This window comes from Ruditapes philippinarum, unplaced genomic scaffold (genome assembly GCF_026571515.1).
Source record: "Ruditapes philippinarum isolate M1 unplaced genomic scaffold, ASM2657151v2 ctg1748_1_1_1_1, whole genome shotgun sequence".
NCBI lineage: Eukaryota > Metazoa > Mollusca > Bivalvia > Venerida > Veneridae > Ruditapes > Ruditapes philippinarum.
In genome coordinates this window covers 52,239-68,552 of record NW_026863713.1, presented here as the reverse complement: position 1 = coordinate 68,552, position 16,314 = coordinate 52,239, and the positions used below count along the sequence as shown (strand labels likewise).

The window sequence follows — 16,314 nt, the reverse complement described above, 5'->3', positions numbered from 1 at the left end:
AAGATGTAATCCAATCTGTGTATGTTTTCAAATTTTCATTTTCAATCACAAATGACTTTTGATTGCTAATCTCATGCTTGTACACTTCTTTGCAAATTAAATGTATTATTATTTTTATTTATTTTTAGATCTGATCTTGTGTTGTAAGTTAAAGGAAACCAGGGTATATGTTATACCTGCAAACCATAGAAATGTTTTGTATTTTTACTTTGCTTCAAATGAAGTTCTCATTTGTGTTTTGAAAAATATTATTATATTTAAACATGGTTATATAGTTTAATATGAGTTTTAAAGCAGCATGCATCCAGTTAAGTGTGTGTCATTTTTAAAAAAAAAAAATTTAAATTTAAACCTTAACCTGTTGAACGGCATTATAGAGTCAGGACAGGATGCATATCCAAGCAAACAGACCAGGTTATATACTGTTGGCTGACCAACTTCAAATTTTCATCTTGATATCCCTTAAAGGAAAATTGATAGTTCCAGAAATAGAAGCTGGACAAGTCTATTTTTAGAAATTTGGCAGGTTAACTTAAGGGCTTAAAACTGTTCAAATGAATAAAATTATTGTCAAGTGTGCAACTTAAATGGTTTAGCCTAGCACTAGGTATGTACTATCTACAGTGATTACCATTGCTTGTCAATATAAGCGGTATTCTTTAATAGTTTCAATTTTGTTCAAAAGCTATTTAACATATCTGGTACCAAAACAAAAGAATAAAAAAAAAAAACAAATAAGAAATTTTAGTGTAAAAAGATGTTAAGAATTTTAAAATCTGATAATTTCAACACATGATAGTCTTTGTCTTTTTAGATGCTTATTAATATTATTATTTATGTTGAAAGTTGTAAATGATAATTATAGAATTTGCACTATTTATTGCAAGAATAGGGCTTTTGTCTAGTATTAAGATTTCATTGATTTTCCTTCTTTCATGATTTTGTCTTGCCAGTTAGCTTATGGAATGCCGGTGGTTCTACTCGGTGCCCTCTCATGCCTGAAATAATGCACAGAAGGGCACCTGAGGTTTTCCTCCACCAGTACAACTGGAAAGTTGCCATATGACCTTTGCATTGTTGGTGTGACAGAAAAAAAAACAAAAAAATCATGATTTTGTTATAATTAATCAAGAAAAGATAACCCATTTTTTTTCACAGTAATAATATTGTGTGCATTAGTCCAGGGTATTTATTTTTGTGTGATGATTATAACAGTGTATATATATTATATTATATTGGTTTAAGAAAACTGCAGAGACATGTATCTAGAACTGATCTGATACTCAACCATGATATGACCAATTCAGTTTTTAACACTTTATCTGTGATACTTTGTTGTAGAGCATTCATATATCATTTTAATTATGTCTTTTATTGATGTTGTCTCGTTTTTTATAATGTATAAGCTAGAACAAAGGTATGCTGCCACATGGGGAGAGTTGATATGATGATGTTTGAAAATAGCTGTGAGGTTTATTTTGTGTTTGAATTAAGTAATATATTTAAACAAAAGCTTACTCAGATTATAGGCAGAAAATGACTTATTTATCATTTCTATTGGGGAAATATTGTATAAGAAAATTTGAAATAATATGGAATAAATATGAAAAGTATGAAATAACTTTAAACAAGACATTGAAAATCTGCTGAAAGACACTTGTCAAAATTTTTTCTAAGAAAAATTGAAGCAAACATGTTTTAAAATCTATGATAAGTGATATATAAAAACAGTTTTCGTGTTACCTCTCAATATGTAAGCAAATGTATTTGCAAAGTTGATGTTTTTACTTTAATTTTTAATTCACTATGTCACACACTTATTTAAGAGCATAAAAAAGTTCATTGTCCAAGGCCCGTAACTCTATCATTGATTTTGACAGAGTAATGACCTTTTTTGATCTTAGAAGATTCTACATTATCCAGACTCTTACTTAGTATTTTACAATCAAGCACTGAGAATAGTGAGGCATGCTGTCCTACCGACAGCTCTTGTTTTATTAATGTGGTTTGTCTTCAGAAAATGTAAAATGATTTTTATATTATCAGTGACAAAATATATCGGAACTTAATTATCAATTTTATATCCACTATAATTTCTTCTTTTTTATATAAATTACTCAGCATATTTTGTTCAATAAATAATCAAGTGTTTTTGTTTTTTTTATTTTGTCTCTTTATTTCATAACCTCCACTTTGTGATGTAATAATCTGTTATTTTTTGTGGTTACAGTTTAACATATGCACGACTGTTCTCATATTTTGTATTGAATATCAGGATAAAGTTTTGAGCATTTTTTACGATGTATTTCTGTCACATTCCTGGAGATGACATATCAATATTTTACAATATGCATGTATTATTTTTATCAATTTATATCTTCTAGATGTGATAAGGTTGGTGTTGTTATTATACATTTGAGCCCCGCCATGACAAAACCAAGGTAATGCGTTTGCGACCAGCATGGATCCAGACCAGTCTGGGCATCCGCGCAGTCTGATCAGGATCCATGCTGTTCTCTATCAGTTCCTCTTCTTGTTATAGGGTTTGTAAGCGAACAGCATGGATCTGATCCGACTGCGCGGATGCGCAGGCTGGTCTGGATCCATGCTGGTTGCAAACGCATTATGTTGGTTACGCGGCTCATTTGTTCTAATTATATATTTTGTAAGAAACTATAATATACATATCAGAGTTTAATAATTACATATCAGTTGCAAGCACCACTTAATGAATAAAGTTATTTATTTCCTTTTGAACATGACACAAATCTTTATCTTCTTCAAAATAAAGCCTTAAAGAACAATTGCATACAGGGTTGTCAAGTTTATCAGTTTAAAGGGGTATGGTCGGTTTTTAGCTAAAAACCGGTTAGAAAATTCAATAACCCGTAACTGAGGTTAGTATTTGACTAAGGGGCAGAAAAGTTTTAAATTGATTCAAAATATTACCATAGTTTTTTTTATGACAAGATATGACAATTGTCTGTACTTTAGTTGTACTCAACAATATTTTTTTCTGATCTGATCAAAATTAATACGGTACGACCCTTGAGGAAAATATTTACTCCATATTGGGATATGTTATATAACCATTTTGAGTACAACAAAATATGAACAAAATGGCATATCTTGTCATAAACATAAACATGAAAATCTTAGGAATTTATTAGTACAGTCAGTTAAACTTTTAACACTTTTACTATGTCGCCTTTTTAACAGCATTTTGTCTAACCATGACACCCCTAATTGCATATGTACATAGTGTGTATTCTTTAATTTTTTAATGGCGATAAATTGCCTTACTTAGTTGGTATTTTCTTTTGTATTTGCTCATTGACATGGAAGAATAACAATATTCATGCAAAAATGTAACAATTTAGTTTGATATAAGTAAAGCAGAACAAAAAAAATCCAACTTCATCGAGTGATAATTACTTAAGATAGTAAAATAAATGATATTTGAAAAATTAGAACATCACTTTCTAGATCTATTGTTGATTCATAAAGAAATGAATCTGCAGCCTTTTGTTTATCTAATTTAAGTTTATTCAAGTGGTTGAGCTTGTTGTTTAATTTGTATTTTATTAAATTAAAACTCTTGAGGTGTTTTGTAACCTTAACATGTCATTTGTAATAAGATTGATGCAAATTGTATTTGCAGTTGTTTCTTTTTCTTTTTTTTTAATATTTGTCGTATTACTGAAAAATTGTGAAAAATCAGTGGTTAAAAAAATCTTAAAACATAATGTTTAGAATTGTTCGTTCCAAGTGTCCAAAGTGGGTTTAATAATTTTGTGCTAGTATTACTCTTTTAATTTGCAAATTCTGAAGTGTTTTTGACGCAAACAGCAACTTTAATTTTATTTCAAGTTTAAAAAAATTGTACTTTATTATTTGCTTGCAGTTTCATTAATAATTAGTCTTGTATTACTTCAAACAACCATGCCCCCACCCTCTCCCCAGATATTTGCCTATTACCATGATTATGTCAAACATCAATGTCAAGATATTAACAAAATCCCTTCAACTCTTGATGGGAACAAAAAATTTTGAAATTAAATAAAATGTTAAGGGTTCTGTTACAGTGCTGAATCTGCTACTTGAAATAGAATTTAGGCTTTTTTGTTGCTGCTGTGTATGGACTATTTTTGTTGCTCAGAATACTCAAGTTGCAGAATAATTTAAACAGATTTTTATTAATAGAATGTTTTTTTAGTATTTTATAGCTGTTTTTATCATTGTACATAGAATGTTATTATTACAATTTTATTGTTTCACTCATTTTTTTAGATTTATTAAAAGAACAATTTAGATTCGTTTTGTGTGAACATTTATCTTAATATAATTTCTGCCAAAACTAAAGTGTATCCAAATATCAATGATTTAAGAATTTGGAATGGTTACCACTCAAATGTAACTAAAGTATCTAATTGGTTTATTTAGACATCTGATTTGAAATTAACCAATGGCAGAGCTTAAATTTTTAAAAGACTGATCCTCAAATCACAGATGTATTTGAAACAATGGATTTTCATGATGTAGAATTGACAGTTTATTTGGTATCTTTGTAAAATTAACCATATTTGAATCCTTGTTTTCAGAAGAATATATGATAACAGTAAGAGCCTGCAGCTACATGCAGTTGATGGTTCATACCTCTATATTTTAACATCCAATTAAAACTTTGTGTAGAGTTAAGGATGAGAGAAAATTTCAAGTTTAAACTATATTTCCTTTTGAGGCACTTATTATCGTAATTATTTTGCCTCATTTAAATGATATGTGGATCACTTTTTGCAAGTAATTCAATTTGTATTAATTAGATACTTTTATTTAAAAGATACTTTTATTTGAGGTTATGTTGCTGGACCATTCTTGCTGTAACATTCATTATTTGTTATTTCTGTATATATAGAGTTAGTAACATTCTTTCTTTGTTATGTCTGTATATATAGAATTAAAGATTCAGACAAAGTTATAGAGATATCAAATTGTCAAAAAAGATAAGCATTTCTTACAGGGAGGCTATCAATAGTATTGTTTTTTGATAAATTAAAGAAAATATGAAATTTATGTCTTTTGACTCAACTCATGTACATTGTAAATTAATTTTCTAAGAATAATCATGTTAATAAGACAGTTTGTTTTTCAACTTGAAACTAAATGTTCATTATAGTGTAATGTGTTTGAGAGTTAAAAAACAAAACAGCTGACATACTTGCTATTATGTCCGTCCTTGTTTGTCTAAGTCAAGATCTGATAAAGTATGTATTTTTACATTGTTTATGTGAACAATATGCCTTGTTGATGTGATGTTATAATATAATATTATATAAGGGTATAACATATCATTTAAAGATATTGGTACATCTATGTTTACAAAGATATCACCCTCACTGCTGTGGGTTCAAATCCCAAAGGTGGTGTTGGTGTAAATATTGTGTTTTTACTACTTTACGGTGTTTATACAAAATTTCAAAATGTTTACCAATATCTTTTATAAGGCAATGTGATGGATTTTTTGGTAATAATAGTTTATCAGATACATCTTGTTATCTCATTTTCAATGTTTTGTACATTATATTTACTGCAATAAATGTAGTTTTGTTTCAATTATTGTATGTGTTTTACTTACTAAAGTGATACAGTTATCCTGCCCTTAAGTAATACATTGGTGAATTGATTATTGATTCCAACCTCAAAAACACATTGCCATCATCACTGTTTGAAACAAAAGTGATCTGCTTCTGATATTCAGTATTGAATTGCCACAAATACAATTTCATTTAGTTGCTATGACAACAGATAAAAGGCATTTTAAATCATGTTAAAGGCTTTTGATCATAATTCGATTTTTATTATCCCCCGCAGATGGAATCGGGAGGGGGATATAGTTTTGGCGTTGTCCGTCCTTCCGTCCGTCCGTCCGTCCATCCGTCCGTCCGAATTTCGTTTCCGGAGTAGTTCTCTGCAACTAATGGGAGGAATTCAACAAAACTTTATGGGAATGTTGATCAGCATGTGAAGTTGTGCACCTAGGTATTTTCATCTGGATATTTTTAGTATTTTTAGAGTTATTGCCCTTGACTTAGTAAACATCCGAATTTCGTTTCCGGAGTAGTTCTCTGCAACTAATGGCTGGAATTCAACGAAACTTTATGGGAATGTTGATCAGCATGTGAAGTTGTGCACCTAGGTATTTTTTCTGGATATTTTTAGAGTTATTGCCCTTGACTTAGTAAAACGTCCGAATTTCGTTTCCGGAGTAGTTCTCTGCAACTAATGGCTGGAATTCAACGAAACTTTATGGGAATGTTGATCAGCATGTGAAGTTGTGCACCTGGGTATTTTCGTCTGGATATTTTTAGTATTTTTAGAGTTATTGCCCTTGACTTAGTAAAATTTTGTAATTTTCAACTTGTGTCGCATGTAACTCAAAAAGTATTTGACCTAGAGTCATGAAACTTTACAGGAATGTTGATCAGTATGTGTAGTTGAGCACCTGGGTATTTTCGTCCGGATATTTTTACTATTTTTAGAGTTATTGCCCTTGACTTAGTAAAATTTTGCAATTTTCAACTTGTGTCGCATGTAACTCAAAAAGTATTTGACCTAAAGTCATGATACTTTACAGGAATGTTGATCAGCATGTGTAGTTGTGCACCTGGGTATTTTCGTCTGGATTTATTTAGTATTTTTAGAGTTATTGCCCTTGACTTTGAAAATGTTTGCAATTTTCAACATGTGTCGCATGTAACTCAAAAAGGATTTGACATAGAGTCATTAAACCTTATTGGAAAGTTGCTCAGCATATTTAGTTTGTTTCTTGGGTTTCGCTTGTGGATTTACCCAGTATTTGTAAAGTTATTTCCCTTGACATAGTAAAAACTGTTTCATTATGTTGTTATTTGATCCTTGAGTGCTTGAGTTAGAACTTTACAGGAATAATGATCAACATCACTAAATTACAGGAATAATGATTCACCTCACTGTGAAGCTATGAACCTGGGACTTTGCATGTGGATTTTTTTCAGTTTTGTTAGTGTTATTGCCCTTGAATTACAGTAGTTTAAATTTGCAATTTTCAACTTGGGGTTTGCTTGGGGATATATTCAGTATTTGTAAAGTTCTTGCCCTTTACTTAGTAAAAAGATTTTTAGTTTTCAAAAAATATTTGACCTAGAGTCATAAGATTGACAGAACAGTGGCGCGGTGGGGGCACCCGTGTCCGATGGACACATTTCTAGTTTTTATTAAAGAAGAATTAAAATGATTTGTTACAATAAAATTTAAAAATATTTGAAAATTGTGAGATCCCTTCTTGATGCCTTGAAAATGGCAATAAAGTCTGGAGATTAAGATGTTTTTACATCTAGGTGAGCTATTGTGATCCCCCTGACTGTCCGTCGTCGTGCGTCGTCAGCAATTTCTTTAAACAACATCTCCTCAGAACAAATGACTGCACAGCAACCAAACTTTATAGGAATGATCCTAGGGTGGTCCCCTGCAAAAGTTGATCAAATGGTTCCGGTCTGTTGCATAAGTAGGTCACAGGGCCAGAAAAGGAGTTTCAAAAATGCAAAATTAAAAAATCTTGTCTGAAAGTACAAGGCCTAGAGCTTTTATATTTGGTATATGATATAACCTATAGGTCCTCTACCAAAATTGTTCAAATTTTAGCCCTGGGGTCAAAATTGGCCCCACTCCAGGGGGTCATAGATTTACCTTATATGTATATAGTGAAAACTTCTTCTTGTTTGAAGGTACAAGGCTTCAAGTTCAAAGAATATTACAGTTTATGCCATGATTAATATATAAATAAAGCCTTATGTCTTCAGTTGTTGTGTTAATAATAACCTGTACTCGGCGGGGGATATAAATTCAACGAATTTGCTTGTTTTCATTTGATTTTCAAACAAAACTGACCAGCAGGTAAATGGGCTCTTTTTATATAATTATTTGAATGACAATTTGAATAAAGTCACAAAAGATGTCTGATAAGTATCAAGCATTTAATGTGCTGAATATCATAGTCATTGTAATTTGCAAGCGTACATCATAGAACATTAAGTAGTATTCTGAGTTACTAAGGAAACAGCCATAAAACTGTTACAGTAAGTAACCACTGAATCCCTCAATCATGATCAGAGCAAGGAAAATTTCAAAAACTGAATATTTATTTCACACCTTATAAAAAGAAACCAATAAAATTTCAGTGTTCAAGCCATGTGATGTTTCAATAGAAATCATTATCTGATCCAGTCTATCAATTTGCCAGCCTTATTTCCATTTTCAATGTCCAAAAAATCCATATCAAATGCATAACATACCCCATATAGCCTAATTTTCAGAGTATAAACTATATCAACTATATATCATACACTATCTGGCCTCAGTTTCATTTTTAAGGTACAAGGTTACATTTTTTTTATATATCAATTCCTTATTGTACTTAAAGTATAAAGTTCTGTCATGAGATTCTATGGGACTCTTAATCAAGTGAAAATCCTATATCAGACTCAGCTAGTACCTTGTCCAATATAGATTTGACAGTTGTGTACCTGTCCATTACAATTCAGTATTGTACTCAACAATATATAACTTAACCTCATAATATAATATCATGATCTCGGAACTATCACAGAGCTATATATCTGTGGAAATATGTATCCTAATATAGGTCTTTGATTTAAGTTATAGCAATGATTTTTGTCATACTTCGCATATAGGTATTAACACTGTCAAATGTATGCGTATTGGTTTAGATTACAAGAAAAATTGATAGATCATAGAGCTCTGTATATAATTGATAATCATAATGATCAATTCAGGATTTCCCCTTGCCACAATTTGCCACATGATTACAGTGAGAAAAAAAGATAAACAAATCTTAAGAAATTTTAGTAGCCGTTAAGGTAATTCCCAAGACACAAATAATACACACAGTGTATTTGATTAGCCTGAACTAAAATTCGAAGCTGTTAATCGATGGATGGATGTCGATGATAAGAACATCTCAAAATCAATTCGTTAGCGTTTTATCTTTTCCACTTGATATTGTATAGTTATCTCCCGTTAATTTTTACGTCACACCCGAGATTTGTGAACAGCAAATATGCGAAATATGTAGGTATTTCACTAAAGAACTAGCATAACATTTATTTTAAATTGGTCATCTTTTTACCCTGAATTTATCGTAACTTACAGCCTCTTTTTTCTTCATCCTGCTAGGTGTTAAATGTGTAAAATAAACAAAAACTTTCTAATGTTCGAGTTAAAAGCAAAACAATTTCCGCCATTTGTTGTTCAAAACGGTCGAGTGACCCAATATCAACCGTCTACGCTTTCTGAGTATACATTTATTTCCTACGTAGATATATGTAACAAATATGTGTAAGGAAAATAGTTATTTACATATTTGTCATGTTGTCTCATATTTTACTAAAATTTAGTCCATTTGAATTGTTCAGAATTGCTTTTTAGAAAGTGAAAGTCATTGCAATAATTATTTGTTTTGTTTTGATACCTATCAAAGCAGGCCATTTCTAGGATGTGTGTCAAGATATAAAAAAGTGCATGTCAAAAAATATTTGTGTTGCTTATGAAAAAAAAAACAACTCAAACTCTGTATACTGACATGCTCTAATTATGCATACATTGGAATAATTAATTAATTGATCTCATTCAAAAATCATGAATTGTTTAGTTGTGATTGAGATTGTTCTGCTTCAAACAAAATATTAATTTTTAAATTCATCAATGAAATTCAATGCAGACATATACAGGCAACATTTTTCTACTTGCCTTTAAATTCTACTCGTAATTACAAGCAACAAGAGGAATTTTCGATCTTTGCATATAGGAAACGCTAAGTACGTCAGTAATACAACATTAATATGTCAGTAATACAGAGTGCTAATTGGTTTAAACATATCAGAAAGATCATGATGACATAAGTGTGGACAGGAACATCAATAATTGTTAGTGCATGGTGATGCCACACAAAGAGAGGGCCAAAGACATGTTCACACATTAACCTATTAAAAAAAGATTGTTGTATATATAAAAAAAAACATCATGCTCAAGTTAAAAGTGCACAGTGAATTTGTATTAAACTTATAATTAGCATATTGACACCTTCAGGGAATGAAGTGTCACAGGATGAGAAAAATGTGCAGCCTGACCAGGACTCGAACCAGGGACCCTCTGAAAACTGTACTGCAGCTCTACAAACTGAGCTATCTGGCCACCTACACATCTTCTCCCCTAAATGGTGAACAGTTCTGAACCGTGACATACTTCCCTCAAAATTTCACAGAGCTTCAGAGCAATGTGAATTAAAATCTGAGCTATATTCAGTCACGGTCCCCCGTTGGGCGCCAAATGTCACAGGGTGAGAAAAATGTGCATCCCGACAGAACTCGAACCCAGGACCCTCAGAATACCGTACCGTGGCTCTGAGCTATCCGGCTGCTTATACATCTTCTCCCCTAAATAGTGAACAGTTCAGAACGGTCACAGAAGTAACAGGTTAAGTCCATCCAAATTTAATAGGAGTTAACCAGTTATTGCACAAAGGCTACAATATGTGACTTTGTCATTCTTTCCGGAGATTTTTACAAGGGGTTTTATGGTCTTGATGTTAAATACACCAACATAGGGATTGCCTTTTTTTGTAAATTCACAGACACATAAACAGTATTGGGTCTTGTTTGTCCATGATTATTGACATTATTGACTGATTTCTTATTAACCAAATAGTGATATTCTCAAAGTTGTCGCCAACAATTGTAACACATTCATGGTTTCTCTGAAAATAAAACTTTATGTACCAGTCCACATATCATCAATGACTCAGCATTTTGAGTTTTGTGTGTAATATTAAGGTTAAGAAAACCATCCAAGCTATTACATTATAGGTAGATATATCTTTCCATTATGGCTTGACTTCTTAATGATCAAGAAAGTATACTTGCTTTGTACAAATTGGTGCATGTTCTGAAATTTCATTATTACTGTACTGAAGAAATGTGTTCAGCTCCAGTTTCTGTTTTATCTTTTGTCAATTTGTTAGTCATAAGACTTGAAACATATCTGTATACATTAGTAAATATGTAAATCTTTTTCATTACAATAAGAAATTTTATTCAACATCTGTAGTTTTGAACTTTTGATTAGTCAGTTATTAATGACAATATCCACTGATTCCTCTACAATTTGTTGTATTTCATTTGTTTCAGACTTCAAGTAACTTGACAGCATCAATATGAGTCATATACCGCCGTCACACCAACGGCTGAAAGTGATAGAGGATAGGCTACGAAATCCGAATTCAGAACTAAACATAGACAGCTTACTGGTAAGTTTTATTATTTTGTAAGTTTATCCTGTGTGCCTAAATTATCATTGTGTCTAAGTTTATTCTATGTGTCTAAGTTTTTCCATTGTGTTCTAAGTTTATTCTTCATGTCTTAATTATGTCTCCCCCACCTCGGGGGGAGACATATTGTTTTTGCCCTGTCCGTCCGTCCGTCAGTCCGTCCGTCCGTCAGTCCGTCAGTCCGTCCGTCCGTCAGTCCGTCCGTCCGTCCATTCTTCGTTTCCGGACGATAACTAGAGTTCCTTTTGACCTACAGCTCTCAAACTTCATAGGATGAATGGTCTTATTGAGCAGATGATCCCTATTGTTTTTGGGGTCAGTAGTTCAAAGGTCAAGGTCACAGTGACCGTTGGTCAATTTCTCGTTTCCGGATGATAACTAGAGTTCCTTTTGACCTACAGCCCTCAAACTTCATAGGATGATTGGTCTTATAGAGCTGATGATCCCTATTGTTTTTGGGGTCAGTAGGTCAAAGGTCAAGGTCACACTGACCGTTGGTCAATTTCTCGTTTCCGGATGATAACTAGAGTTCCTTTAGACCTACAGACCTCAAACTTCATAGGATGATTGGTCTTATTGAGCAGATGATCCCTATTGTTTTTGGGGTCAGTAGTTCAAAGGTCAAGGTCACAGTGACCGTTGGTCAATTTCTCGTTTCCGGATGATAACTAGAGTTCCTTTTGACCTACAGCCCTCAAACTTCATAGGATGATTGGTCTTATAGAGCATATGATCCCTATTTGTTTTTGGGGTCAGTAGGTCAAAGGTCAAGGTCACAGTGACCGTTGGTCAATTTCTCATTTCCGGATGATAACTAGAGTTCCTTTTGACCTACAACCCTCAAACTTCATAGGATGATTGGTCTTATTAATCAAATGATCCCTATTGTTTTAATGGTCAGTAGGTCAAAGGTCAAGGTCACAGCGACCGTTGGTTAATTTCTCCTTTCCGGATGATAACTAGAGTTCCTTTAGACCTACAACCCTCAAACTTCATAGGATGATTGGTCTTATTGAGCAGATGATCCCTCTTTTAATATGACCATCAAGTGCAATCTCGTTTGACGCCCGCCTGCCAAACGCTGATTGAATAACCAGGATTTTCAAAATTGAATACCTGGTTAAAAACAAACAGTTTAGGAAGCATCTTCTCATACAACCTTAACAATAGAAACCATCCATAGACAGCCTTCATTGAAGTGACTACCGGGTATTTACATTATCTTATCTCCATTTCCATTCCTGTTTCCATTCACAGTTATTCTCAGCAGTGGGGGAGACATGCGCTTTTTTACAAAAGCATCCTCTAGTTTATCCTGTGTGTCTAAGTTGATTCTTTTTGTCTAACTTTATCCTTTGTGTCTAAATTTATTGTGTGTGTCTTAGTTTTTCCTTTGTTCGAAGTTTATCCTATGTGTCTCCTGTATGTCTTAATGTTATCATTTGTTTGTAAGTTTATCCTGTGTTTAATATGTTTATCCTTTTGGCCTAGTTATCCTTTGTGTTTAAGTTAATCCTGTGTGTCATCATTTGTATCTATGTTTATCCTTTGTTTAATTTTACCCTGCATGTCTAATTGTAACCTGTGTGTCTAAGTTTATCCTATGTATCTATGTTTATCGTTTATCTTGTGTGTCTATGTATGGAAGATTACAGATTTGCGTCTTCTGTATATTATTATTTATATTTGTTTAACACTATCAATTTAATATTTTGGCAAACATTTGAATTATGGAATTTTGTCTTATACTCTTGTATTGTTTTATCGTTCTGATGACTTAATAGATTTATGCAAAGCATAAGATACTTGCATAAAAACAAGTGTGCTATTGGTCTTTAAATGTTGGGACTTGATTGTGATATTACAGAAAAACAGGCTTTGTACACACTAATTGAAAGAATTGGTCAATTGATAATGTGATGAAGAAAGTAAGCCTCTAAAGTTCAGGACTTATTTTGCAGAAAATGTATTAGGTAATAATAAATATAAAGGTTATTTATTTGAAAGTCAGAATGTTACATTTAAGCTGGACCACACCAGTTTTTGGTTGTTTTCTTTTCATACTGCTCTATTTCTTTTCTATATCTTTTGAGGTATTGCTATTAAACTTTGACTTTTTACTTTAAATTCCACTTCACAAATCACAACTCTTGTCAAAAATATTGGCTTATTCAGTACATAGCTCTGTTCATTTTTCACTTTCAAGGATAGTTTTTAAAGACCATTCACCTTTTCTTTAGTATTACCTTTTAAGAACTTGTTCTTATTGGATAATAATTCCACTATCAACTACTTATAACAGTCAAGGGTACTGTCTTAGAACAGCTCTAGTATTTTACAGGCCCTTTATTATAAGTTAAATATAAACTATTGATTAAAATTTTAAGATTCCTTATGCTTTATTACTATGTTACAGTTGTTGCACCAATAATAAAATTGTTCACTTGTGTAAAATTTTCATTTTATGCTGTTTTCTGAACAAGAAAAAAAAATCCTATGCTAGAAAATACATTAATGGGAAACTAGTTAGCATTACAGATTTATTTGTAAATAATAAGACTTGAGATACTTTTGTGTATCATTTATTCATAATTATGAAATGCTGATGAGATCAAAGGATGTGAACAATGTATTATAATGCTTTATATAATTATGGTTGGCAGCAATATCACACTACTCTGTCACAAGGTGTAGAAGTATTAATTAAGTTACATGTACATGTACCTGGAATATCAGCTTTCATGTATAAATATTGTTGAGATCTGTAAGTTGAAAACAAGAGAAGAATTCATGATTTTCAAAAAATCATTACTATTTGAAACATCCATTATTAACTTAAAAAAAATCTAAGTAACAGATACAAAGATCTATACAAATGCATCAGAAAAAAAAACCTGCTGGTTTTTGGAAATCAAACTGACAACCTTTGGTGTACAAACAAGTAAGCACATTGCTATAGACCACTGAGCCAAAGTAAATGTGTACTGTATATAACAAAAATGTAGTATCAATTATTGTTGTTGATGATGCCTGCAAAAATTGTTTTACTTAAGTGCATCTAGTTATTTCTTATTCTTATTTAGAAATTTAATTTCACCTTTGAGATTGCCAAATACAAACTCAAAGTAACATGAAAATTTCTGATCATCAATATGTGAGATAGTTAAACATGTATGTATACGGCTAGGTCCATTTTAACCTCATTTCATTTGTATTGCAGAAATCGGTAGAAAAATACATGTTTTGTTTTGAAACTGATCTGTAATAAGTTTTTTTACTAGGAAAACTTAAATTCCAGAATTTCACTGTAAGCTAAAATGCTACAACTTCATTATAGTGATGTAGAAACTAAATGATGGTGTCTAGCATTGAATAATATTTCACTGTTCAAGAGAATGAAATGCAGAAATATGCTAAGATTTTTTAAAAGGCTGAAAAATTATTTGATAATTTTATGTTGTTAATGTCTGCACTATTCCCTATTCAGTCAGTATATATTTTGAAAAAATTTCCCTACAAATGTTGAATTCATGGTTTTTTGTCCAGATTGAAAGGTATACAAATCTGTTTAAGGTATAAAGTGCAGTGAGAGTTAAAGTACATCTTGAATGACAAGTACTAATTGGGATGAGTCAGACATTCTGTTATTGCAGCGTTTGCTGATTGTCTCATGTTTATTGTTACGAGATAATCACATGTGTAACCTTTCACCTTTTTTGGTTTCTTTGCTGGTCAAAAGAGGCCATTTTAATGCAGCAGGTTTTGAGTTCAAAATAATGTTATATCTTCAAGTAGTTCTCAATTACTTGGTCTATGTATTTAAATATATATAACCTAAGTACAGATAAACTCATTACTGTCACACAAATTTTATTATGAAATGCATGCATGAATAGAGATGCAGTTTTGCTTTTGTCATGATAGAAAATCATTTCATTAATCATATTCAATATGAATAATCTTAACATTGCTAATCATCTGTATTAGTTGAATGAATAATCCAGTGTCATTTTTGCCGTAGCCATAAAATACTCAAATATTGTGCTGGTTTTCATTGCTGTTTGGGATACCTAGTAAAATGCAGACATTTCATAAGTTATGGAACAGCCCGACTATTAATATATAAATCTTGACCAATTTATTTGTCCCTAAAATATTAAAAGTTTTCATTCCATAATTATGCTGCTGATTTTCCAACTGCATAGAATTAACTTACCAGACAGTTTGAGATTTTTGTTTCTCAGTTTTAAAATTTCTTTAGAAATGGTGCTGCCTGATGACATGTAAAGATTTGAAGTAGTTAATTTGTTTGCTTGTAGAATTTTTGCAGCATTATTATGTTTTGATTCGTATAATGAGTTTTAGGTTCAGCTTTTATTGTTTCTGCAAGTTACATTAGAATAATTATAACTCACTATGCTGCCTGTTTTCCTTGGAAAAATAATTAAAGGAGATTTATTAACTGGCTTCTCCCCAGAAATTATAAACAATAGAATAGAATAGAGAGAGAGGTCTTTTTCATGATTTTCTCCTGGGTATGGAGACTAATGCAGCTTATGTTTGATACAGCAACATTGTTTAAACATATTGATACAGACTCTAGGTCTACAGGGCATCTGATATATCTGTTTATTTCCTATTATTCTGTCAGGTCAGGGTTAACATATGGGGTATTTCTCTTTCTATTTATGTGGATTCATGTATGATTGTCAATTCATTTAATTTCTTTACTATTAGAATTATTAACATAGTTATAATAATTTGTTGCACAAAGTGATAAACTTGTTCAGACTTCCCGAAAGTTGAAAAAAACTGTCAGACATTCGGTCTGACAAACCATGAAAATCTGACGGACCGAAAAGAAATCTGTCGGACCAAATAAAATTGATAAAAATCAAAGATTAACTTGTGTTTGTATTTCTAAGACACTTTTC

At 31.7% G+C, this 16,314-nt stretch overlaps 1 protein-coding gene across 3 annotated transcripts in view; it reads left to right on the top strand.

The window, feature by feature from the left end:
• The first annotated feature begins 9,064 nt into the window (after positions 1-9,064).
• The window catches only part of LOC132723109 (rho-associated protein kinase 2-like), a 55,523-nt gene continuing 48,273 nt past the window's right edge, over positions 9,065-16,314 (top strand). For all 3 annotated transcript variants that reach the window (XM_060707774.1, XM_060707776.1, XM_060707773.1), the window contains exons 1-2: positions 9,065-9,126; positions 11,241-11,359. In XM_060707774.1, coding sequence (XP_060563757.1) covers positions 11,267-11,359 — 93 coding nt within the window. In that variant the 5' untranslated portion in view covers positions 9,065-9,126; positions 11,241-11,266. The remainder of the gene's footprint in view (positions 9,127-11,240; positions 11,360-16,314) is intronic.